Raw genomic sequence first — 25,325 nt, forward strand, 5'->3', positions numbered from 1 at the left:
GGGGGGGTGGATAAGGGGGACAGTGATGTCTGTGGGGGGCCATCGCTCCCGCTTTTCACTCCCGGGCCACTATCCCCACTTTCCGCGGCCCGGGAGCATCTGACACGGGCGCGCTTTTTCAAATTTTGTTTCTCACTGCGCATGCGCAGTTCAGAGCTCCGATCGTTCCGGGCGCGCTAAGCCCCGCGCACAGCGCGATTCGGACCCGCGATTATCTTTTCAGGCTGAGAGCGTATGGGGGCGCCTGAGAGCAGATTTCCAAGTTGGATCTGAATTGCACCCAGATTCAGCACTTAGGGTCTGATTTTACCATTTTCATTCTAAGTGATAAATCGGAACAAAATTATACAGACAAAATATGAGAACTGAGCTTTGAGGTTCCAAGTGCATTCCGCACAAGTGTAGGCATCTCCAGAATGAGCCACGCCATGGATTCAGTAAAGCAGAATGTATGTTTTTGTTGTAGACCGGCAGTTGAAGTGAGTTTGTTGATTCAGCATGTTTCGGAGCAGTCAGCACTGATAGGAATGTTGACCCCGCTCTCCATCCTCCAGTGCACTTAATTCAGCAAGAGCAGGAGAAAGGTCCATCTCTCTCTTTATCTCTCTCTCTCTCCATGTAGCATCTTCAGTGTCTGAGGTTTACTGACCATGGTGGCTCTGCACACGTCACCGAACCATTATTTTACTGTGGGGCAAGGCGAGGAGACAGGCCCTGAGAACTACCACCGCCGCTACACTGAGTGAACCTGTGCCACTGATACCTTTAAACCCCACACCCTTAACCAGCTGAGCTAGCTGGCCTCTCCAAAGGTTCATTATGTACATCATTAAAATGGCTGGATGTGTTCCCCTTGACAAAGCTGCAGCTTTCACTGTGGCAGTGAAGGAATCCCAACCATTATTCCAATTACCTCAGACTGCATCGCCATAACTTTGCCAGCGATGTGGCAGGTTTCTCGACACAGTTCTGGTAGCGCCACGATGACGCAGTGGTGAAAATGGCAGGGAAACTCAGCCGGGGCTGACAATCTTAGATTACATTTGATCAAAGGTACTCCAGCTGCACTGAATGCTATTTTTCATTTTCTTTTCGCTTTATTAAAGGTTTTCAGGACTGCGTTTATTTCCTGCATGAACGAGCTTCAGAATGATTGTGGTCTGACCCTTGGAGAGCAATCACCTCCCTGGATACACATTGCCTATAACGTTTTCAAAAGCCGTCTGCATAATTTGTCCAAGACAATTGCGCTGTATCCAAAAGCCCTGGAACACGTTAATCATTATCTGCAGGGAACAATTAATTCTAATCCTCAGGAAATGGTGAGTCTTATGAAAATATGTTTAAAGTTTATGAAGAATTGATAGTGAAACGCAAAGTTCTTATTGTGATTGGAAAGCAATATTAACTGTCCCTTTGTCCTCATCCAACCGTTTCGCTGACAAGACAGACCCATTTTACTTTGTTCTTCTGTCATTCAGTCTTAACCCTTACTTTGGAATTATGAATTATATTTGTGCTATTCAACTAAAGATTGCCCTTGTATCATATTTAAACATGCACATTTTACACTTCTGTTACCTTAATTCGCAGTTCTACATAACACACAAATTTGCTGGTTGTATTTTGGATGACTTAATTCCATTCTCCGAAAGCTGTGTGTAATGAGGTTATCTGCTCAGCCTCCTCAGTAACAGAGTGGGAAGATGACAGGCAGTTATTAATATTTATCCCTTCTGATTCTCTGCTTCTTCCAGTTGCGTGAACAGAATTAAAAGAAAGCGATTTTCTTGACTCCTGTGAGGTGACAGTGTCAGTGAAAATTTACCCTCTCTTAATTAATGGATTTTCAACAACGATGTTCGATTTAGTAAATCTCAACCATAACCCACTCATGACAACCTGACTATTTCCTGATACAAAACTGACGCAGATGTTTTAAAAAGCATAGCCTTTTAAAGATTTGCCCAGGGTTAGAAACAAAGTAGGTAAGCCCGAGGCTGTAAGAATCATACTTTTTGTTAGCAACGTGAAGAATACCATGAACGTACTTTGGAGAAAATCGACATAAAGTTCTTCACTTTCCCAGGTGAAGAGGATTACATTGTCCCTAATAACATGCAGAGAGGATAAAATGCAAATGGCACTAGTAGTCTTGTTACTCAGTAAGAAGTTTAACAACACCAGGTTAAAGTCCAACAGGTTTATTTGGTAGCAAAAGCCACACAAGCTTTCGGAGCTCCAAGCCCCTTCTTCAGGTGAGTGGGAATTCTGTTCACAAACAGAGCATATAAAGACACAAACTCAATTTACATGAATAATGGTTGGAATGCGAATACTGACAACTAATCAAATCTTTAAGAAACAAAACAACGTGAGTGGAGAGAGCATCAAGACAGGCTAAAAAGATGTGTATTGTCTCCAGACAAGACAGCCAATGAAACTCTGTGGGGGTTACAAATAGTGTGACATGAACCCAATATCCCGGTTGAGGCCGTCCTGGGATATCTTTTTAGCCTGTCTTGATGCTCTCTCCACTCACGTTGTTTTGTTTCTTAAAGACTTGATTAGTTGTAAGTATTCGCATTCCAACCATTATTCATGTAAATTGAGTTTGTGTCTTTATATGCTCTGTTTGTGAACAGAATTCCCACTCACCTGAAGAAGGGGCTTGGAGCTCCGAAAGCTTGTGTGGCTTTTGCTACCAAATAAACCTGTTGGACTTTAACCTGGTGTTGTTAAACTTCTTACTGTGTTTACCCCAGTCCAACGCCGGCATCTCCACGTCTTGTTACACACCAGCTGTAGCTCTGGACATTAGAATCATAGAATCCCTATGAGGCAGGCCACTTGGCCCTTTGGGTCTGCACCACCTCTCCCACAGGCCCTCTCCCCACCCAATCCCCACTCCTGTGAGGTGACAATACTATTTAGTGTCAGTGAAAATTTGGCCTCTCTTAATTAATGGATTTCGAGCAACAACGTTCAATTTAATAAATCTCAACCATAACCCACTCATGATGAGCTGACTATTTGGCCTCGCACACTTACCACACCCACTCAATCTAACCTACACATCTTGGGACACTAAAGAGCAATTTAGCACGGCCAATCCATCTAACCTGCAGACTGCGGGAGGAAACTGGAGCACCCGGAGGAAACCCATGCAGACACGGGGAGAACGTGCAAACTCGACAGCCAGTGACCCAAAGCCAGAATTGAACCCGGGTCCCTGGAGCTGTGAGACAGCAGTGTTAACCACTGTGCCACCGTGTCGCCATTGCAGAATGAAATCCTACTAATGAAAATGACCATCACTCGAGCAATCGTATCAAAGAGACATTTTATAAACTTGTGCTGCAACACCAGAGGGAGCACTTTCTGCACATGTGCAGATGCAGTTTGTGTTCATAGAATCATACACCGGAATTCTACTGCCCCGCCTGCCATGAAATCGAAGCGGGCGAGAGGTGGACAACGGACATGTCCATTGACCTCGGGCACGAATTTCTGGTCTCGCTCGAGCGAGGCCATAAGATCCCTCCCAGAGAATCCCTACAGTGCAGGAAGAGGCCATTCAGCCCATCAAGCCTGCACCGGCAATAATCCCACCCAGGCATAACTCCCCATATTTACCCTCCTAGTCCCCCTGATACTAAGGGGCAATTTATCATGGCCAATCCACCTAACCCGCACTTCTTTGGACTGTGGGAGGAAACCGGAGCACCCGGAGGAAACCCACACAGACACGGGGAGAATGTGCAAACTCCACAAAGACAGTGGCCCGAAGCTGGAATTGAGCCCGGGTCCCTGGCGCTGTGAGGCAGCAGTGCTAACCACTGTGCCACCGTGCTGTCCTAGAGTGTTGCAGCCACCACTTGCCCCATTCAGTATCCCTCCCCCAAAATGAAGACAGGTTAGAAAAATTGACAGAGTAAGAGGGGGGAAATGCCTGTGAGAAAGTTACGGCCATACCAGCAACAATAACTGATGCCTTAAGTGCTGAATCCAGCTGCCTGCCAACAAGTCATAAAGGAACCAGCCATACCTGCCAAAGAACTGTAACCAAACTACCTTGTCCAAAAGTCTCTTGCTCAGTTAACTGAGTACAGTTTATTACCTCCTTGAATAAAATATTAAATGAAAAAACATCAACCAATGTGGGTCTCATGACCCTGGGATTAAAAGTCCCAATAATTAGCAACGGCGATGGTCAGGCTGCGTAAGAACCTGCTCCACACAGCCATTCACTCCAGCTTGAATGATTGCCCCCTAACTCAGCATCCAAAACTTCTCAAACCATTGTCTCCCGCCAGTCGAGGCAAGAAACATTTGGACAGCGTAGTTTGGGACAGGACTTTGGCTGATATGGCTTGTTCCATTATGAAATGTTGCAGCTGACAGATTTATTGTTCATTCAATCACAGAATGCCGACAGTGCAGAAGGAGGCCATTCGGCCCATCGAGTCTGCACTGACCACAATCCCACCCAGGCCCTGTCCCCAAAACCCCATGCATTCATCTTAGTAGTCCCTCTGACACTAGGGGTCAATTTGGCATGGCCAATCAACCTAACCCGCACATCTTAGGACTGTGGGAGGAAACCGGAGCACCCGGAGGAAACCCACGCAGACACGGGGAGAATGTGCAAACTCCACACAGGCAGTGACCCAAGCCGGGAATCGAACCCGGGTCCCTGGCGCTGTGAGGCAGCAGTGCTAACCACTGAGCCACCGTGCCGCCCCTTATTATGGTTGACACGGCAGCTACTTTCTCACTGGCGTTTTTCCCCTCTTAGTCTGTCATGGATTTACTATCCTGGGTCTTCATTTTGAGGCATTCTAAAGCCAGGCTTTAATACTTGACTCATGCTCACGCCACTGACTGGAAAGGCCTGAGGAACAGTTGCCCAATCTTCAGCGAGCATGGTGTGGGCTGGGCGCACATGCGCCATCCTTCCTGATGCCTTGCCAGTGATGGGGAAGTGTTTTATTAAACCTGAGAAAGACATGGAGAAATGTAACTGCTTCCATCCCTTCATTACATGTCTGCTTTGTGCTTACTTTTCAGACCCTTGACATATTTGCTGCTTATGCTTGCGCTGAAAGTGCTCAAGCTTTAGACATCGTGACAATCCAGAATTGCAAAGAATTAATTGAAATAATGGAAACTGTACAGCCGTCAGTTGAACTCATTTACGATAAAAAGTACATCAAAGCTTGTAGACCGATATGTCAGCAACTTATTGCTGAAATCAGGCAAGCCTCACATTTTATTCCTCTCGCTGCTGATAGATGTGTTGCTTCATGTTGCAATCTGCCCCATCTTAATTCAGGCCTGTGGCCAGCCAGGATTTTTTTGGATGGCAGGATTTCTGCCACTCAGTGCTCCAACAAGTTGTTTTCAGATGGCACTTCCGCCCCTTACACGGGAGGAAGCCCCGCCTCAGAGAGCTGGCAGCCAATCTGAGTTCCTGCAGCCCGATGTCACACACAGGCTGCTGATGGAGGGTTCCGGCCCATAGTCTGAAGAGGGATGAATTTTCAGGCTCCCACTTGAACCCCTACCACCAGCCTGAAAATTGAGGCTGGGCAGAGAACAGCCTCAGTAAATTGGCCACTTTAGGGCCTCAATTGGCAAGGGCTGGTGGGCCTCGCCCATCCCAGCTTAAAATTGTAGAGAGGCTGAGGTGGGTGGGAACCCATTGGGCAGGCCATCTGAGCCACATTAAGCTCACCCCCTCGCCTACAAACCCGCCGGCAGGGGGAATGTAAAAGTCTGCCTCATGTTTTCCTTCAAATGTGACTGGAGAAGTCAGTGCAGATATAAAATGTGTTTTGCTTCAATATTTCCCCATTAGTGACAGCGAACCCGGACAGGTATAGTCTAGTGAACGCTGGGCAATATATAACTTCCATACCCTTTGTGCTCTGAGAATTCCATTCTTTTACCAGCATGTGAAATTATTTTATATGCATGATTTTAGCATGTTGTGTGGTAGGAGAGAGCAGGTACAGGTTTACGAGAAGGAGGAGGGCAGAGGCTTTAACAAACAGCCAGAACAGATAAGTTGGGCTGCATTCTGTCCCTTCTTGTGGAAATGCCCCTCACTGCTGCCTTCCCCATGGGATCAAGCACTCAGCCTGATATAAACTGATATAGACGTCCGTCTACAATCACTTAAGCTCTACGACAAATGTACACTTCAGTTCTGATAAAGTTCATACTTTTTTATTCTTGCGCAAAGAATTTCAATATTTGAACCAGATAAAGTGTAGTCATTTTATTTATTTTATTGTCTCTCAGATCAAACTGGGAATGTGTCCTTGTGTTGGCCGTGTTTATCGAACACGTTGTTTTCCGTGTGGCTGACGCTGATGTCAAGTTAAGAAGTGTTGCTGTAAAATATTGCGCACGGCTTCAGAAGGTAAAGAACCAAACTTTGCGATGAGTGAACTTGTCATCATATACACAGTGACGTGTTTAAATTATTTTTGGCTGATAAAACATATTTGCTTCTTAAGAATGTTAAGCACATAGATTCTTGGATATCTCTTCAACTCTTATCATAGACTGACTCTTAACACTTGGATTGTGTGCAAATATCTCATCAATTTGCACGAGGGAATAACTCACTGTCTACACTGTGACTGAGCAGGCAGTTACATTGCAAGCCAGTTCAGTCACAGAGAAGTCAACTTCCTCCTGGTATAAAGTTAAGGGAAAATCTCCACACGATTGCTGAGCAAAGCAATTATTCTTTAATTTTACACACATATATCCTGTGATTCCTCATTCATAAATTAGTCAACATCAGTATCCCTTTCTTTTAAACCAGTAACCAATTGCTTTAGGAATTCCATCTAATGTTTATCACCATCTGAGAAATTGAACATCCAGTTTCTTCCCCTATTATAAGTTCTCTGCAGCAGATTTCACATAAAATCTCGACTAAAACTTTAATAGAACTTTTTCTCAAAGCCGCAAGGCCAAGGTTGCTAAGCATTTCCAAGTTAAATAAAGGATAGGCCAAGTTAGATTAAGACTCTCCTAAAATGTGCCAGGCGCAAAAGAGCATCTTACCAAAAGAATACAAATTCTGTTTTTCACACAAGGGACCCTTACTAGGATGCCACTGTCTGTCTAGTTGTGGTCACTTTGTACCAAAGTTTATTTTATACAAGGCCCTCATAGCCAACAAAGAGAAGATGTTATCTTCCTTTCTGCCTATAAACATAACAACATAGGAACAAGAGTGGGCCTCTCGAGTCCACTCAGCCATTCAGTCAGATCATGGCTGAATTGTGGCCTAACTCCATGTACCTGCCCTAGGCCCATGTCCCTGCTCAATAAAAAATTGTCCATCTCAGGTTTAAACCTAACAATTGAACCAGCATCCACCGCCGTTTGAGGAAGAGAGTTCCAAATGTTCCAATAAGTGGCATCGGAAGAGGAGCCCCTTTGTCCTATCCCACTATTCAATGGGAGGATGGCTGATGCGTGACATAACTTCATATACCTGCCATTGCCCAACATCCCTTCGTAACTTTGATTACCAAAAATCTATCAGTCTTCATCTGTGTCCCTAAATATCTTTAAAAATTCCCTTAACCTTCTAAATTCCAGGGAATATTGTAGGAAGGATGTGATTGCACTGGAAAGGATGCAGAGAGGATTCACCAGGATGTTCCCTGGGCTGGAATGTTTCAGCTATGAGGAGAGGCTGGTTAGGCTGGAGTTGTTTTCCTTAGAGCAGAGAAGGCTGAAGGGGGACCTGATTGAAGTGTACACAATTATGAAGAACGTAAATAGTGCATGTAGGAAGAAACTCTTCCCCTTAGTAAAGGGATCAATAACCAAGGGGTATTGATTTAAGGTAATGGGCAAAAGATTTAGAGGGGATTTGAGGAAAAACGTATTCACTGAGAGGGTGGTGGGAATCTGCAACTCAATGCTTGAAAGGGTGGTCGAGGCGGGAATCCTCACAGCATTTAAGAAGCATTTAGATGAACACTCGAAACACTTAGCATACCAGGCTACGGACCAAGTGCTGATAAATAGGATAAGAATAGGTATGTGCTTGATGGCCGGCGAAGACATAATCGCCGGAATTCTACCGTCCCACCACCCCCCCACTGGAATCAGAGCGGGCAAGGGGCGGACAATGGGAAGATCCATTGACCTCGGGTGGGATTTTCCAGTCTCGGGTCGAGCGAGGCTGTAAAATCCCACCCAACGTGTCAAAGGGCCTCTTTCTGTGCTGTAAAACTCTATGAATACAACGATAGTTTGTGTATTCAGCCTCGGTCTCAGTGATGAAACGAAACTTTTCCACTTCCTTGACTTTCTCAAATTATTTGAGAAGACAAAATGTCAACAAAAAAAGTCCTGAAACCCTTTCTCCCAGAAGAAGCTTCCACGTTCGGCTAAAGTTCCATCAGTTGTGTTGCCGATAGTAGAACGGAATGAGTTTTTAATGAGAAGATTTGTATATTGTCATTTTGCAGTTCCCCAATCTTTCTGACTAGACTCTGGAATGATTCCAGTTCCTGATGAGGAATTGGTTTTGTGGTTACATTAAACAGTAATAACGTATTCAATGGTTTGACACAGATCCTCAGGACGTGCTCTGATTTGAAAAAGAACAGAACAGTTGAAGCAGTTATTGAGGTTCTGCAGATGTGCAACGAGGAAGCTAGTTTCGTGGACTGCAGGTAAAATTCGTCCATCAAGACGCCATTCATTGGTGCAACTCATGCTGTTCCTGTGAATGATTGTGTTGCTCTTGTCCAGTGGCTTGACCCCAAATTGCCTTTTGGTTCCTTTGAATTAGTGCTTGGCATCCACCACTCGATGTTGTGCATTGGTGCCGTGACACATAGGAGCGAATTTTACCGTCCCACCTGCCACTGGAATCGGAGTGGGCGAGGGGCGGTCCATGGAATGGTCCTTTGACCTCGGGCGGGATTTTCCGGTTTTGGGACAAGCGAGGCCGGAAAATCCCGCCCATGAATGTCACAACATTGTCCGAATATTAGGAATGTTGATGAGCCTAATGTTTCTACATCTAAAATAAAAAGAGCCTGAATATAAGTTATAGCAGCTTGGCTGCAAGTTCAGTAATATCCTTCTCTGTCAGCTAGGTGGATGGGGTGAGGTCCAGTTTTGTGTTACGTCTGAAACTCAGTTGGTTGAGTGGACCGTGCTGACTCCCTAACGGAAAGAAATGCTGTACCGAATGAGAAGGAAACTAAGCACCGTGGCTGGTTTGAATCATTCCTAACATACGAGCGCTCACTGATGCAAGTTGTGGCTAGTTGTGAAAACTTGGGCCAGGCTCTGCTTTTGGAAGAGAAGTAAGAAGTTTAACAACACCAGGTTAAAGTCCAACAGGTTTATTTGGTAGCAAAAGCCACACAAGCTTTCGAGGCTCTGAGCCCCTTCTTCAGGTGAGTGGGAATTCTGTTCACAAACAGAACTTATAAGACACAGACTCAATTTACATGAATAATGGTTGGAATGCGAATACTTACAACTAATCCAGTCTTTAAGAAACAAAACAATGGGAGTGGAGAGAGCATCAAGACAGGCTAAAAAGATGTGTATTGTCTCCAGACAAGACAGCCAGTGAAACTCTGCAGGTCCACGCAACTGTGGGAGTTACAAATAGTGTGACATAAATTCTGATTCTAGGATCGCATGATAAAGACTCAGGAGGAAAAAAGCAGAAATATTTATGTGAAATAGTGTGACATAAACCCAATATCCCGGTTGAGGCCGTCCTTGTGTGTGCGGAACCTGGCTATCAGTTTCTGCTCCGCGACTCTGCGCTGTCGTGTGTCGCGAAGGCCGCCTTGGAGAACGCTTACCCGAATATCAGAGGCCGAATGCCCGTGACCGCTGAAGTGCTCCCCAACAGGAAGAGAACAGTCTTGCCTGGTGATTGTCGAGCGGTGTTCACCGCTCGACAATCACCAGGCAAGACTGTTCTCTTCCTGTTGGGGAGCACTTCAGCGGTCACGGGCATTCGGCCTCTGATATTCGGGTAAGCGTTCTCCAAGGCGGCCTTCGCGACACACGACAGCGCAGAGTCGCGGAGCAGAAACTGATAGCCAGGTTCCGCACACACAAGGACGGCCTCAACCGGGATATTGGGTTTATGTCACACTATTTCACATAAATATTTCTGCTTTTTTCCTCCTGAGTCTTTATCATGCGATCCTAGAATCAGAATTTATGTCACACTATTTGTAACTCCCACAGTTGCGTGGACCTGCAGAGTTTCACTGGCTGTCTTGTCTGGAGACAATACACATCTTTTTAGCCTGTCTTGATGCTCTCTCCACTCCCATTGTTTTGTTTCTTAAAGACTGGATTAGTTGTAAGTATTCGCATTCCAACCATTATTCATGTAAATTGAGTCTGTGTCTTATAAGTTCTGTTTGTGAACAGAATTCCCACTCACCTGAAGAAGGGGCTCAGAGCCTCGAAAGCTTGTGTGGCTTTTGCTACCAAATAAACCTGTTGGACTTTAACCTGGTGTTGTTAAACTTCTTACTGTGTTTACCCCAGTCCAACGCCGGCATCTCCACATCATTTGGAAGAGAATACAGAGTCAAAAAATGGGAGTCAAATGAGAAAACAGTCAATTATACAATTTGTTAATATTTTCTTACTGTGTTGCCCTCCCTCAGATACGGCATCAAAGAATGTCCAGTCTGCCTTGGGGTGCTGAAGGACCCGGCTTGCCTTCCGTGCAAACATGTCTTCTGTTTTAAATGTCTGGATCAGTCACTTAAAGTTCAGCCTTTTTGTCCAAAATGTAAAATGTCTGTGCCAGCTTCCTTCAAAATCGAAGTCTCCGCCCAGTTAAAGTAAGTTTGACTCCAGCAAACCAAGTTTTAGAGTTTTGTCCTTTGTCTAATGACGTTAATAGAAGAATGCAAGAGTTTGTGGCTAAATCGGTTACTTCTTCGGGACATGGTGGGCAAGATTTTCCGCTGGATTTGTATTGAGCCAAGCTTCACTCCAGCAGATTAGGGTCACTTCTTGGGGTTCCTGTTGAAAGTTCAGGGGATGTAGAATATATCTGCCCTAGCCCGCTTTTGAGAATGTGCTAACTGAGACCCTGATTGTCACACTGCCCCCACCGCCCGCCCCCCCCCCCCCCTCCTTAAATCGCTACCCCAGCCTTTCATTATTCTTCACCCTTTCTACTCCCCTGCTGCTATCCCGGGCTGGATTTCCTCTAAGATTCGCACATGGTTTCCCTCTGTGTCTCCCTCAACATTCTCTGAAGGCACCATCGGGGCTTCATCATTACCTCCTCCCCTACTTGGTCGCAGCCCCAACTGCCCGATTCTTCTCTTACCCACATGGTGACCCAGCCAGTCCAGTGGTGACTAATCTCATTGACCTCCTTCCCACCCCATTCATCCCTCCCATTGCTGTACCCTTGGAGTCCACCACCGGAGTAACAATCCCTCCATATCCCCCTCCAGAACAGCCTAATTGTGATTGCATTGACATTATAGGTGGCTCGCGGGTGATGACCTCATCCCTTGACTAATTATAATTTCCACCACCTGCCCGGCCCAATTTGCCAAGCCGAGGTGGAGGCGGTGAGGTCCAGTTTTGTGTTATGTCTGAAACCCAGTTTACAGAAAAATCAATCATAGTTTTGTCTGCGCTCAATTCCATCTTTTATTAATGGAACTTAAATTCCGGCGAACCACTGTGCACAGTGGCACGTTGGTTAGCACCGCTGCTTCACAGCGCCAGGGACCCAGGTTCAATTCCGGCCTTGGGTCACTGTCTGTGTGGAGTTTGCACATTCTCCCCGTGTCTGCATGGGTTTCCTCTGGGTGCTCCGGTTTCCTCCCACAGTTCAAAGATGTGCGGATTAGGTTGATTAGCCATGCTAAATTGCTCTTAGTGTCGGGGAGATTAGCAGAGTAAATATGTGCGGTTATGGGGTTACGGCCTGGGTGGGATTGTGGTCGGTGCAGACTCGATGGACCGAATGGCCTCCTTCTGCACTGTAGGGATTCTATGATTCCACCAACTGCCGTGGTGGGATTTGAACCCATGCCTTGAGGTTATTAACCTGGGTCACTGGATTATTAGCTCGTTGACTTTACCACTACACTACCTTCTCCCCTCACCTACAGTGAGAATTTGATGTTACAGTCTAACACGATACAGTAGTTCTCCCGCTGAAATGTATGCTCTTCTGAATTTACAGACAGGCAATGGACAAACATAATAACTTCCGTCAGAGGTGCAATATATTTTTCATGGAGGTTGTTTCCAGGTTTTCCTTCAGTGAAGATTCTCCTCCCTCTGATGGAGTGATTACATTGCTGCTGTCATTACTAATCGCCGTCAGAGAATCACCCGAAGGTTTGTATTGATGTAGAAGGTAATAAATCTCCACCGACCTTAACATTGAAGATTTTGCTCTGTCTTCAAACATTGCGAGGCTGCTGATGTGACAGGTGCTTAATGCTTAAACTGACCAGAGGCCTCAGGCATATAATGTACCTGAGGTGTCCCACTGTGGGTGACAACCAAGCTTCAGCTCATTAGGTACATAACCACAATGCAGTTGACTTAGCCTCATACGTACGGCATTTGTCACATCATGTGGGGCGGCATGGTGGCACAGTGGTTAGCACTGCTGCCTCACAGAACCAAGGACCCGGGTTCGATTCCTGGCTTGGGTCACTGTCTGTGTAGAGTTTGCACATTCTCCCTGTGTCTGCGTGGGTTCCCTCCCACAGTCTGAAAGACGTGCTGGTTAGGTGCATTGACCCGAACAGGCACCGGAGTGTGGCGACTAGGGGAATTTCACAGTAACTTCATTGCAGTGTTAATGTAAGCCTTACTTGTGACTGATAAATATACTTTACTTTTTACCCTTTCGGAACAATCACAAAATGAGACACTAAATAGAAAGAAAGTCTACCTCCACTCTATCTTAAGAAGATGTTTGTACCCCAAACACAGACGATAATGGCCAGAACTCTCCAATGTTGTATACCCTTGCCACTGCTGCTAGCGGAGAAATTGGCACTCAGTCAAATCTCCATTCACTGCAGCAGGACTGGAGAATCCCAGCCACAGACGAGGCCGGAGAATCCCAGCCGTCATCTATTGTAAAAGCCTGGGTTTTCCTTCCATTCCATATGTAATTCGGAATGAGATCTCTCTGTTAGTTTGTTCTGAGCTCACTTGCCCCCCACTGACCCCCCCTTTGGGACCTCCCAGACAACAAAGAAGGGATTCTGAACCCGTGGTCTGAGCTGAATTAGATTTCCTGTCTCAACGAGAGAGAGAGAAACACTTTCTGAGGCTGGTTTTGATCTCAACTTTTAAAAGGCGGCCCTCCACGGCTTGCGGGAATTTCACAAGCCCTCTTCATTCAGTGTTCCAGGCAACAGGTGATTATTTCCTCATGTTGTGCTTCACTTGTCAGGAACCCAGTCTGCTTTACAGACTGACACACTGCAGTACACGGTCTTGATTTGATGGCTCATTGCATTTCCTCTCTGTACAAGAAATATCTAAATTCCTTGTGTACTGACCATGTTTGAATCTCCATATATAGGTTTTTGCTTAAAGGTCGGCAATAAAGTTAAAATGGAAACAATCTGTAAACTGATAATAAAACATCCTTATTTGTAATATTAGGTAAACTCTACCAGACTCGAACTTTAACCCCATTCTCTGAATGCGTGGACATCAATCCTGTGATACGATCCGTTTTACTGAAACTTATCCTGCATTATAGGTAAGGGGAAGATAAACGAGTTGACTTAAATATCACGGCACGGTGGCACAGTGGTTAACACGGCTGGCTCACAAGGGCCAGGGACCCAGGTTTGATTCCAGCCTTGAGTGACTGTAAGGAGTTTGCATGTTCTCCCTGTGTCTGCGTGGGTTTCCTCCGGGTGCTCCAGTTTCCTCCCACAGTCCAAAGGTGTGCAGGTTAGGTGGATTGGCCACGCTAAATTGCCCCTTAGTGTCCCAAGATGCATAGGTTAGGGGATTAGCAGGGTAAATGCGTGGGGTTATGGGGATAGAGTGGGAAGGTGGGCCTGGGTGGGATGCTCTATCAAAGGATCAGTGCAGACTCGATGGGCCAAATAGCCTCCTCCTGCAGTGATTTTATGATCTAGTTGCATGAATTTGACAGAAGAGGAAAGATGTTTTTAAGTTTTGAGGGCTTTTACCGGACATTTTTCTCACGCTCATTGTTAAAAGCGATTCTGAAAGTAATAAACTCTCCCTGCCAGTGAACTGGAACCAAAGTGTGACAATACCTAATGATGCAGTATCAGCCAGGAGTTAAACCAAACTCCCTTTTTAGAAACATAGAAAATAGGTGCAGGAGGAGGCCATTCGGCCCTTCAAGCCTGCACCACTATTCAATATGATCATGGTTGATCATGCACTTTCTGTATCCCACTTCCACTTTCTCTCCATACCTCTTGATCCCTTTAGCCACAAGGACCACGTCCAGCTCCCTCTTGAACATATTTAACCAACTGGCCCCAACAGCTTTCTGTGGTAGAGAGTTCCACAGGTTCACAAATCTCTGAGTGAAGAAGTTCTTCCTCATCTCGGGTCTGAATGACTTACCCCTTATTCTTAGACTGTGACCTCTAATTCTGCACTTCCAGAAACATTCTTCCCTCTTCTAGCCTGTCCAGTCCCATCAGGATTTTATATGTTTCTATGAGATCCCCTCTCATTCTTCTAAATTCCAGTGAGTACAAGCCCAGTCGATCCAGTCTCTCTTCATATGTCAGCCCTGCCATTCCAGGAATCAGTCTGATGAACCTCCGCTGGACTCCCTCAATAGCAAGAATGTCCTTTCTCAGGCAGGAGACCAAAACTGCACACAGTACTCAAGGTGTGGCCTCACCAAGGCCCTGTATTACTGCAATACTCAAATCCTTTTGCTATGAAGGCCAGCATGCCATTAGCTTTCCTCACCACCTGTTGTACCTGCATGCCAACCTTCAGCGACAGTTCCCCCCTGACACATAGGTCACATTGCACTTCCCCTTTTCCTAAACTGCCACCATTCAGATAATAATCTTCTTTCCTTTTATCACATTTATCCACATTATATTGTATTTGCCCACTCAGCCAGCCTGTCCAATTCACACTGCAGCCTCTTAGCATCCTCCTCACAGCACACACTGCAACCCAGCTTAGTGTCATCTGCAAATTTGAAGATATTGCATTCAATTCCTTCATCCAAATCATTAATGTATATTGTGAATAGCTGGGGTCCCAGCACTGAACCCTGCCAGCACTCTTGAAAAGGACCCATTTATTCCCACTCTCTGCTTCCTGTCTGGACTTTAACCTGGTGTTGTTAAAACTCTTCCTGTCTGCCAACCAGTTCTCTATCCACATCAATACATTACCCCCAATACAATGAGTTTTAATTTTGCTCACTAATCTCTTGTGTGGGACTTTGTCAAAAGCCTTTTGAAAGTCCAGATACACAACATCCACTGGTTCATCCTTGTCCACTCCACTGGTCACATCCTCAAAAAATTCCAGAAGATTTGTCAAGCACGATTTCCCTTTAGTGAATCCATGCTGACTTGGACCAATCCTGTCACCGCTTTCCAAATGCTCAGTTATTACATCCTTAATAATTGACTCCAGCATTTTCCCCACCACCGATGCCAGGCTAACCGGTCTATAATTCCCTGTTTTCTCTCTCCCCTCCTTTTTAAAGAAATGAGGTTACATTATCTACCCTCCAATCCACTGGAACTCTTCCAGAGTCCATAGAGTGCGGGAAAATGATCACCAATGTGTCTACTATTTCTAAGACCACTTCCTTGAGTACTCTGGGATGCAGAGCATCAGATTCTGGAGACTTATCAGGTTTTAATCCCAGCAATTTCACCAATACAATTTCCTTACTAATAAGGATTTCCTTCAGTTCCTCCTTCATGCTAGACCCTCTGTCCCCCAGTATTTCTGGAAGGTTATTTGTGTCCTCCGACTGTAGTTTCCTTATTGAATAACCATGAGGATTCTCATGATGATCTGTGTGATGACCAGTTTCCTGATGCAATCTCTTGTGCCTAATCTACCTCAGAAGGGGCCAGCAAATGCCAAGTGCCTGGGGCACCCGCCCAGAATAGATATTGGGCCTCTTGAATAGCCTAATTAGGGGCTAAACCCCTATCCTTTTACAACCTCCTCCCCTTCCCCACTGCCCCAAATTCTACAGATACTGGGTAACTTTGCTCAGTTACCCCAGTTCAATCTTGCCCTAACCAGCCATCCTCAAAGGGGCCGCTGGGTGTGACTGATGGAACGGTAACTAACCAGATGTTTTACGTGTGCCAGCGTCGAGCCAGAGAGGCAGGAGTTTGTCCTTCCCTCTCCCAGTCTCCTCATTGCCCCCCTACCGACAGCCCACCCCTTTAACACCTGAGAATTCTCTACAGACTGAAATTTCCAGAGCCACAAACCAGCCAGCTACATCTGGGCACGTGACTTGCATCCACAGGTTGCCAATTGTCTGTAGGTGATGCCCACTTTGGAGCCAGCCTTGGGAATGATGTCTTCAGGTGCGGAGTTCGAGGCACACTGCCCCCCTTTTTCCAGACTCTGACATGTCACCAATTTTGCAGCCCAAATTCTGCCAGCTTTCGTCACTCCCAACACACGACACGATGGCACAGCAGAGATGTTCTGCTTACGATGATTTAAAGCTACCTCAGCTTATTTCATTAGCTACAAATCAAGCAAACAGCTCCACTGCCTCCCAGCTCCTGGGACTTGTGTGGCTGCTGCCAATGAGGCAATGGCCTATTATTCATTTCTCTAAATAGATGAGCTTCTTGTGGGGGGCCTGGCAAGTGCCAGCAGATCGCCCATTTATTATTCCAGGCCAGCCCTCTCTGTCGAGGCATATGCTCTGTGAGCAGGGTAAAGGAATTTCCATCCCCAAATATTGCTGTGCTATCCTTTACAGCTTATTACGAATGTGACTCCTGCCCATTGAGGGGAACATGTGGACACCAGTGTAATGCAGCAGGAGTTAAAGTGTGCTCTTTAAATACCTATCAGCAGGGCATGTGGTTTTACAAATTGCCCAAATACCCTTTAGGGGCTTAAACTCAAACAAATAACACTTGTTTTTGAGACTGTCATATAAAACTCCAATGGCTAAAGAAACTAAGAGTGGGATTTTACCATCCCACCCACCAAGGGCAGCGGATCATGTAAAGATCCGTTGACCTTGGGTGGGATTTTCCAGCTTTAGGGCAAGCACGGCCAGAAAATCCCACCCCTAGTCTTTACATCTTCCCGACAGAGTTTTATTCCAAATCACATAAAACTCCATTCAACATCATCACTTGTTCACCTTTTTACTCTTCAGCATAAACAGGTGCAGCAGGTAATTAGGAAAGCGAATGGAATGTTGGGCCTTATCTCAAGGGTTTGAAGTCTAAGAGTTGGGAAATCTTGCTGTAACTGTACAAGGTGCTGGTGAGACCACGTCTGGAGTACTGTGAGCTGTTTTGGTCCCCTTATTTAAGGAAAGATATTATTTCATTGGAGGCAGTTCAGAGAATGTTCACTAGGATGATCCCCGGTTACGGAGGGACTGTCTTATGAGGAAAGGTTAAACAGGTTGGGACTCCACTCACCAAAATTCAGAAGACTGAGAGGTGATCTCATTGAAACATATAGGATTCTGAAGGGTCTTGACTGGGTAAATGCTGAGAGAATGTTTCCCCTCATGGGAGAGTCGAGGACCAAAGGGCATAGTCTCTGAATAAAGGGACGCCAATTTAAGACTGAGATGAGGAGGAATTTCTTCTATCAATGGGTTGAGAGTCTTTGGAACTCCTTGTCACAGAGAGCTGTGAATATTTAAAGTTGAGATAGATCAAATTTTGACCAATAAGGGAATCAAGGGTTACGGGGAAAGCGCAGGAAAGTGGACATGAGGGATATTGGATCAGCCATAATCCTATTGAATGGTGGAACAGGCTTGAGGGCCCAAATGGCCGATTCCTGTTCCCTATTTCTTATTGTCTTAAAACAAAATAGGTCAGTTGAATAAATCAAACAATGAGTTGAATGTGGGAGTGGGGGGTGATTGATAATGAAAGCCCCTTAGAGGGACAACCAGAGACAACTCCCTCCCTCCCTCAAAGGAAACTTCCTAAACTTTAAATCAAGACCAGGTTCTGGGGAGAAATGATGACGACAGTGCCCACAGATCACAGAAGGCCTTCAACACCATGTGCTCTTAATGTTTCCCCTTTATATGCACCCAGTAGTGTGCTTAACCTATTAATCTCTAAGTAATTGTTGACTATTAACTATTCCCTATCCTAACAAGCCAAACAGCATCACTTAAGTCTGGAGTTGGGTAGCTAGTTTAGCACAAGTGAAAAATAGAAATCACATTGTGCGAGCACTAAACTTGTGGTGTGAATGTAGCTCAAGACAAGTCTAATTATATAATTAGATATCTGAATTATGGCTTAATTTAAGGCGGCATGGTGTCACAGTGGTTAGCACTGTTGCCTCCCAGCACCAGGGACCCAGGTTCCATTCCCAGCTTGGGTCACTGTCTGTGTGGAGTTTGCACGTTCTCCCCGTGTCCGCATGGGTTTCCTCCGGGTTCTCCCAGTTTCCTCCCACAGTCCAAAGACGTGCTGGTTAGACGGATTGGCCATGCTAAATTCTCCCTCAGTGTACCCGAACAGGTGCCAGAGTGTGGTGACTGAGGGATTTTCACAGTAACTTCATTGCGGTGTTAATGTAAGCCTACTTGTGACTAATAAATAAACTTTAATTATCAAAAATATATGGCCAATGATGTGAAATTTCACACAATAAACGAAACAGAATTGAATTTCAATGCGCTAATGCTTTCTATGTCTCTCAATAGTTTTGAGAAAGTAAAAGTTTTTATGCAGAGGTATCTGTCCCGTGTGGAGGAAAAGATATTCTGGAAAGAAGATCGGAAGGATCTCTATCTTCTGTTCATCAACTGTTTTCAGGTAAGGAGGAGCCCTTGAGTAAATCTCATTCCTAAAGTTAGCTTAAAGATTGTTCACAGGTTTCTCAATCTTTAAATGTATTTCCCTTTGAAGGATTCGATATATGGTCACTTTGAACAGTGTGGAGGACTTGACAAGTTACAATTGCTCAAACAGAACTGCAACTTTGCCAGCAGGTTTGCCAGACGCCAGGTAGTGACCTGCGAAGAAAATGCTGCAGAATACTTGCAGAACATTGCCAGGCTGCGGTTTTGCTTCAGTCTTGCAGCTCAACTGGTGTACGAATCGCATAACAGCACAGGTGAAGCATTCAAGAATAGCATTAAATCATTCTCTGCCCAGCGCTCTCCGTCGCACATGAACTGCCCTCCAGCCGGAAGGACCCGATAGTCGCTCTGCTTCCGGCCTCTCTCTCAAAGTCACTCTGCAGCTCCTGGCTGGCTGGCTTCTTCCATTTAGTGAGACCCCCGCAGCCAGGCATGTACCCACCCTCCCTGGGGGGGGAAAGTTGTAAGCTGTTTTTGGATGTGAGTTGTTTTAGGGTCTCTTCCAACCCCAAGCCCAGGTGAGAATGCTATGGCAATCCCAGAACCTGTTCTCAACTGAAAGTGTTCCTCATCAAATCTCCTTGTTTATCTACTCCAATATGACAAAAGGTATTAAGAATGGTTCGTGCCAACTATCTAATCTGCGGGAGTTAAAACCCTCCTCTTCCTGTCATCAATTCAATTTGCATTTATATTCAGTAAGTTTTTTCCAACTAAAATATAGGGATGTTATATATACTGTAAATGAGAGAGAAAAAAAGATAGATATAGATATTATGTTACTTATTGCGAACTGGAAATGTTTTATATGCTACAAAGGATTGAAGTTATTACATAATTCAGTAAGAGAGATGATGAGGCAGATGTGGGATAGAAAGGAAAGAAAGATTTGCATTTTAATAGTTCCCTCAAGTGCCCACAGTCAGTTAAATACTTATGAAGTGTAGTCACGAAAGGAAATGTGGTGGCACATTTGCACACAGAAAAATGATAATAAAAAGACAATTTTTTAGCGTTATTATTTAAGCGACAAATATTGACTAGCGCTCTGGAGAGAGAGGTCTTTTAGGTCCACCTGAGAGGGCAAACGGGTCAACGGATTATCACTTCATCCAAAAAATATGGTATCTTTGACAGATCTGCACTCTTTCAGTATTGGAGTATTGCACTGGAGTATAAAATTTGCACTCTGGTCTCCAGAGTTGGACTTGAGCACATGGCCTCCTGACTCAGGGACAAGTGTGCTACAGCTGTGCCACATGAATGTAGTAAGAAGTCTCACAACACCAGGTTAAAGTCCAACAGGTTTATTTGGTAGCAAATACCATAAGCTTTCGGAGCTTGCTGCTCCTTCGTCAGATGGAGTGGTCTCTGTTCTCCAACAGTGCAGACACAGAAATCAAGTTACAGAATACTAATTAGAATGCAAATCTCTACAGCCAGCAGTCGCTGAGCAGAAACTGATAGCCAAGTTCCGCACACATGAGGACGGCCTAAACCGGGATGTTGGATTTATGTCACATTATCAGTAACCCCCACAGCTTGCCCCTGGTCTTGCATAATCTCACCAGCTGTTCTGTCTGGAGACAATACACATCTCTTTAACCTGTGTTTAATGTTCCCTCCAACCACATTATTTGTACCTTTTAAGACCTGGCTGACTGTAGAGATTTGCATTCTAATTAGTATTCTGTAACTTGATTTCTGTGTCTGTGCACTGTTGGAGAACAGAGACCACTCCATCTGACGAAGGAGCAGCAAGCTCCGAAAGCTTATGGTATTTGCTACCAAATAAACCTGTTGGACTTTAACCTGGTGTTGTGAGACTTCTTACTGTGCTTACCCCAGTCCAACGCCGGCATCTCCACATCACATGAATGTGGTCATGGTTTATCATTCCTCCACTTTCTTGTTAACTATTGTGCAACGTTGTCCCGTTCATAGTGAATGGGAGCTCACACTGCCACAGAACACATTGGCTCTACAGTGGCCTGTGTAATTTGAATTAGTGCCCAGGTTTTAATTTCTGATTTTCAGTATATTTATGTTTTCAGATGTGAAGCACAAAGCCATGAAGGCAAATTTCATTGAACATATCAAAATGATTTGTTTGCAATCTGGCAATGGCTGGTATCAAGTTTATTTGATGAGGACAGTCCATGGTCAGTATGGGATGGATTTTGTTCGTACTTTACAAAAGCTTGAAGACAGCCACTGGATGTTTCCGGATGAAATCATTGAAAAGCAGGTGAAACATGTTCATTTTAAGTGAGATGCTCACATCAATATATTATGCTGCCTGTTGGAGATGATTCAGTTCATCAAGTACTTACAGATTTACTAGGATGCTACCAGGGCTTGATGGTTTGAATTATAAGGAGAGGCTGGAGGGACTGGGACTCTTTTCCCTGGAGGGTAGGAGACTTGGGGATGATCATATAAGAGGTCTATACAATTTTGAGAGGTATAGATCAGCTAGATAGTCAACATCTTTTCCCAAAGGTAGGGGAGTCTAAAACTAGAGGGCATAGGTTTAAGGTGAGAGGGGAGAGATACAAAAGTGTCCAGAGGGGCAATTGTTTCACACAGAGGGTGGTGAGTGTCTGGAACAAGCTGCCAGATGTAGTAGTAGAGGCGGGTACAATTTTGTTTTTTAAAAAGCATTTAGATAGTTACATGGGTAAGATAGGTATAGAGGGCTATGGGCCAAATGTGGGCAATTGGGACTAGCTAAGTGATTTTTTAAAAAAAGAGGGCGGCATGGACAAGTTGGGCTGAAGGGCCTGTTTCCATGCTGTAAACCTCTATGACTCTATAAGTAAACACGTATAATTCTTTCCTTTTAAATGCAATATTCCAACTCCTTAAACTCTTCAACATAGAACATACTTCAAATATTGCCTGTGTGTTTTTATCCCATCCTGCAATGCATCAGTACTATAAACATAAATTGAGATAAACATGTATGACCACAAATTGTTTTTATTTAAGCAAGGACATGTTGGTTAGGTGCATTGGTTATGCTAAATTCCCCCTCAGTGTACCCGAACAGGCGCTGGAGTGTGGCGACGAGGGGATTTTCGCAAGTAACTTCATTGCAGTGTAAACCTACTTGTGACACTAATAAATAAACTTAAACTTAAATTAGTAACAAATCACCACCAAAATAAACAATGCAACAGGTTAGGAAATTTTTGTCTCACAGCGATTGACTTAGTTGTGGAATTCTCCATGACTTTGAATTTTGGTGTAAATTTTCTCCCTCGATCTTTGATTGTTTGGTATGCTGACTTGTGGAGTGGTTGTTTCTTCCAGCGTGGCTACTCGGATGTACAGATGGATCGCTTTATTTTATGTGGGCCGCAATATAAAATCATTCGTGACGTTGTTGCTGAGGCAGTCTTGGATTGCCAAATGAATCCCGTGACCAACAAATTAAAGGTATTTGCAAATTGTTCTTTTAAGTATACTGATTCTATTTAATAATGCAATGCCCTCGACGCCTTGTAACAGTTTTATGCCTTTTTTTAAAACCCCAACATGTTTTACTTGCACTAAATATCCCTTTCACCACTTTGCTCCTTAAAGGCTTTGAAGTTCGGTTCAAATAATCAGCAGGTTTATCTGGCCTTGGCATTCTTCCGTGAGGTAACAAGTTTGTTTGCAAGAGAGGATAAAAAGTTGCACGCTAGTTCAAAGGTAAGAATCGATCTTTGATCTATCTTGAGCCGAGTGCAAATCCCTTCCCACGATAATGTGCCCAGCACGTTATCACACAGGCACCTGATTGGCGAGGGTCTCCAAGAAAACAACAGCAAACCATCATTGAATAATCTCATGACCGGAAGGAAAACCAACAAATTCTTTTGGTTTCTGCTGATCTTCCCAAGGGAATATTTATAAGCAGCAGCCAACCTCAACATCAACCCCCTGCATCATCAATTAGCCTTTAATTGACCTCTGAGGATGCCAACTTTACTCACCAGACAGGGGTGAAATCATGATCAAGCAGGAGACGAGGCTAGCCCATTGCTGGGGTGTGCTGATGCCTGCGATGGTGGTTTGCTTAAGCTAGGGTAGACTAAAGGATCAGGGTAGCCAATGAGGTTGAACCAAGGCTTTACCTGATGCAACTTTTCAATGCCACCTAGGCCTTTTGGCTAAGTTGAAATGTTAAATCAAGCCCGGGAGGAGATGCAAAGCCCTAACTTGATGGCTTGGATCTGGTTTGTCCCTCATGGGGGGACCATGATTGGGTTTAATTTGAACTGGCTTTTTTGATTAGAATTAAAGTACCAAAAGGTATCAATAAAACAGAAGAACTTCTTCTCAACGGGCAATTGAGGGGGTAGAAAATCGGAAATCTGTTGTAATGTACAATCCTTAAAGGGATAAATCACATTCAACACACCTTCACTTAGCAGTTGTTTTCCTCAAGTCTCTTCATACCTATTAGTAAAGTGCTTTCAAGATGGAAAAGTCCTTTGTTATATAAACTCGCCTTGTGTATTAGATGGGTATACCCTCACCTGCCCTCCACACCAGAACACAGTATATTGTCCATTTATCTTCAGCATTATCAAAGAAGCATAGAAAATAGGAGCAGGCAATTCAGTCCTTCTAACCTGCTCTATCGTTCAATGTGATCATGGCTGATCCTCTATCTCAACACCACGCTCCAGCGCGCTCTCCCCACACCCCTTGACACCCTTAGAATCTAGAAATCTATCAGTTTCCTTCTCAAGTATATTCAGTAATTTGACCTCCACTGCCTTCTCTGGTAGAAATTTCCAGAGATTCACCACCCCCTGAGTAAAGATATTTCTCCTCATCTCACTCCCACTTGGCCTACCCCATATCCTGAGACTGTGACCCCTCGTTCTAGACCCACCCCCCAGCCAGAGGAAACAACATCCCTGTATCCAGTCCGTCCAGCCCTGTCAGAATTTTATGCGTTTCAATTCGATCCCCCTCTCATTTTTCTAAATTCCAGTGAACACAGACCCAATCTCTCCTCATACGACAATCCTGCTATCCCACGACTCAGTCTGGTGAACTTTTGATGCACTTCCTCTGTGCCAAGTATATCTTTACTGAGGTAAGGAGGCCAAAACTTCACACAATACTCCAGCTGTGGTCTCAGCAAGGCCCTGTACAGCTGCAGTAAGGTATCCTTTCTCCTGTAATCAAGTCCTCTTGCAATAAAGGCCAACACACCATTTACCTTCCTAACTGCTTGCTGTACCTGCATGCCTGCTTTCAGTGACTAGTGTACTAGGACACTCGGGTCCCTTCGTATGTAAACATGTCCCAATCTATCCCTGCCATTCTGTTTCTCCATTCGAAGTGGATAACTTCACATTTATCTACATTATACTGCGTCTGCCACATCACCGAGGATCTGCTAGTCTTGTGAATAGGTATTGGTCACTTCTCTAAGTTAAAATGAATTTAATCTGCTCTTGGTATATCGCTTACAGATGTAGCATTTAATTATTTGTCGTATTTTAGTTATTGGAATGATGGATCTATTTGATTGATCTGTAGCTATCCACAAAGAAAACATTGTCTCCAGGGAATGCATTATGGTGGGAATTGGTTTTCTTTTCCATGTTTTCACAATGGAATTTAATATTAGCATAAATGAAGAATAGTACAGCCATAGAAACAGGAATTTTCATAAGGGCTAGATGAACCATCCATAAACCAGACTATAAATAAAAGTTCTTTCAAAGAGATGGCCTGTGGCATTATTGCTAGACTCAGCTAATGTTCTAGGGACCCGGGTTCGAATCCCGCCACGACAGATGATGGAATTTGAATTCAATTAAAACAAAATCTGGGAAAACGAATCGACTGATGACCATGAAACCATTGGCGATTGTTGGAAAAACCCATCTGGTTCACTGATGTCCTTTAGGGAAGGAAATCTGCCGTCCTTACCTGGCCTGGTCTGCATGTGACTCCAGGACCACAGCAATGTGGTTGACTCTGAACTGCCCTCTGAAATGGCCTCGCAAGCCAATCAGTTCAAGGCGACTAGGGATGGGTAATAAATGCTGGCCCACCAGTGACGCCCATATCCCATGAATGAATAAAAAAAAATTAAATTAAATTAGGACAGTTCTCAATGGGGATAGGGCTACAAAAGTGTAAAGTAAGGCCAGTCAGTTGTTGGAACTGTTTTAAAATGGCTTATTCCCGCCATATGCCAGAG

At 44.6% G+C, this 25,325-nt stretch overlaps 1 protein-coding gene across 2 annotated transcripts in view; it reads left to right on the top strand.

The window, feature by feature from the left end:
- LOC144501703 (E3 ubiquitin-protein ligase rnf213-alpha-like) overlaps positions 1–25,325 on the top strand; it is a 181,837-nt gene that overhangs the window by 118,212 nt on the left and 38,300 nt on the right. For both annotated transcript variants that reach the window (XM_078225645.1, XM_078225646.1), the window contains exons 43-54: positions 1,107–1,322; positions 5,071–5,258; positions 6,307–6,427; positions 8,614–8,714; positions 10,695–10,874; positions 12,245–12,402; positions 13,693–13,792; positions 18,950–19,061; positions 19,155–19,362; positions 21,163–21,356; positions 22,424–22,549; positions 22,697–22,807. In XM_078225645.1, the coding sequence (XP_078081771.1) occupies positions 1,107–1,322; positions 5,071–5,258; positions 6,307–6,427; positions 8,614–8,714; positions 10,695–10,874; positions 12,245–12,402; positions 13,693–13,792; positions 18,950–19,061; positions 19,155–19,362; positions 21,163–21,356; positions 22,424–22,549; positions 22,697–22,807 (1,815 nt within the window). The remainder of the gene's footprint in view (positions 1–1,106; positions 1,323–5,070; positions 5,259–6,306; positions 6,428–8,613; positions 8,715–10,694; positions 10,875–12,244; positions 12,403–13,692; positions 13,793–18,949; positions 19,062–19,154; positions 19,363–21,162; positions 21,357–22,423; positions 22,550–22,696; positions 22,808–25,325) is intronic.

The sequence above is a fragment of the Mustelus asterias genome, chromosome 12, assembly GCF_964213995.1.
Source record: "Mustelus asterias chromosome 12, sMusAst1.hap1.1, whole genome shotgun sequence".
NCBI classification, from domain to species: domain Eukaryota; kingdom Metazoa; phylum Chordata; class Chondrichthyes; order Carcharhiniformes; family Triakidae; genus Mustelus; species Mustelus asterias.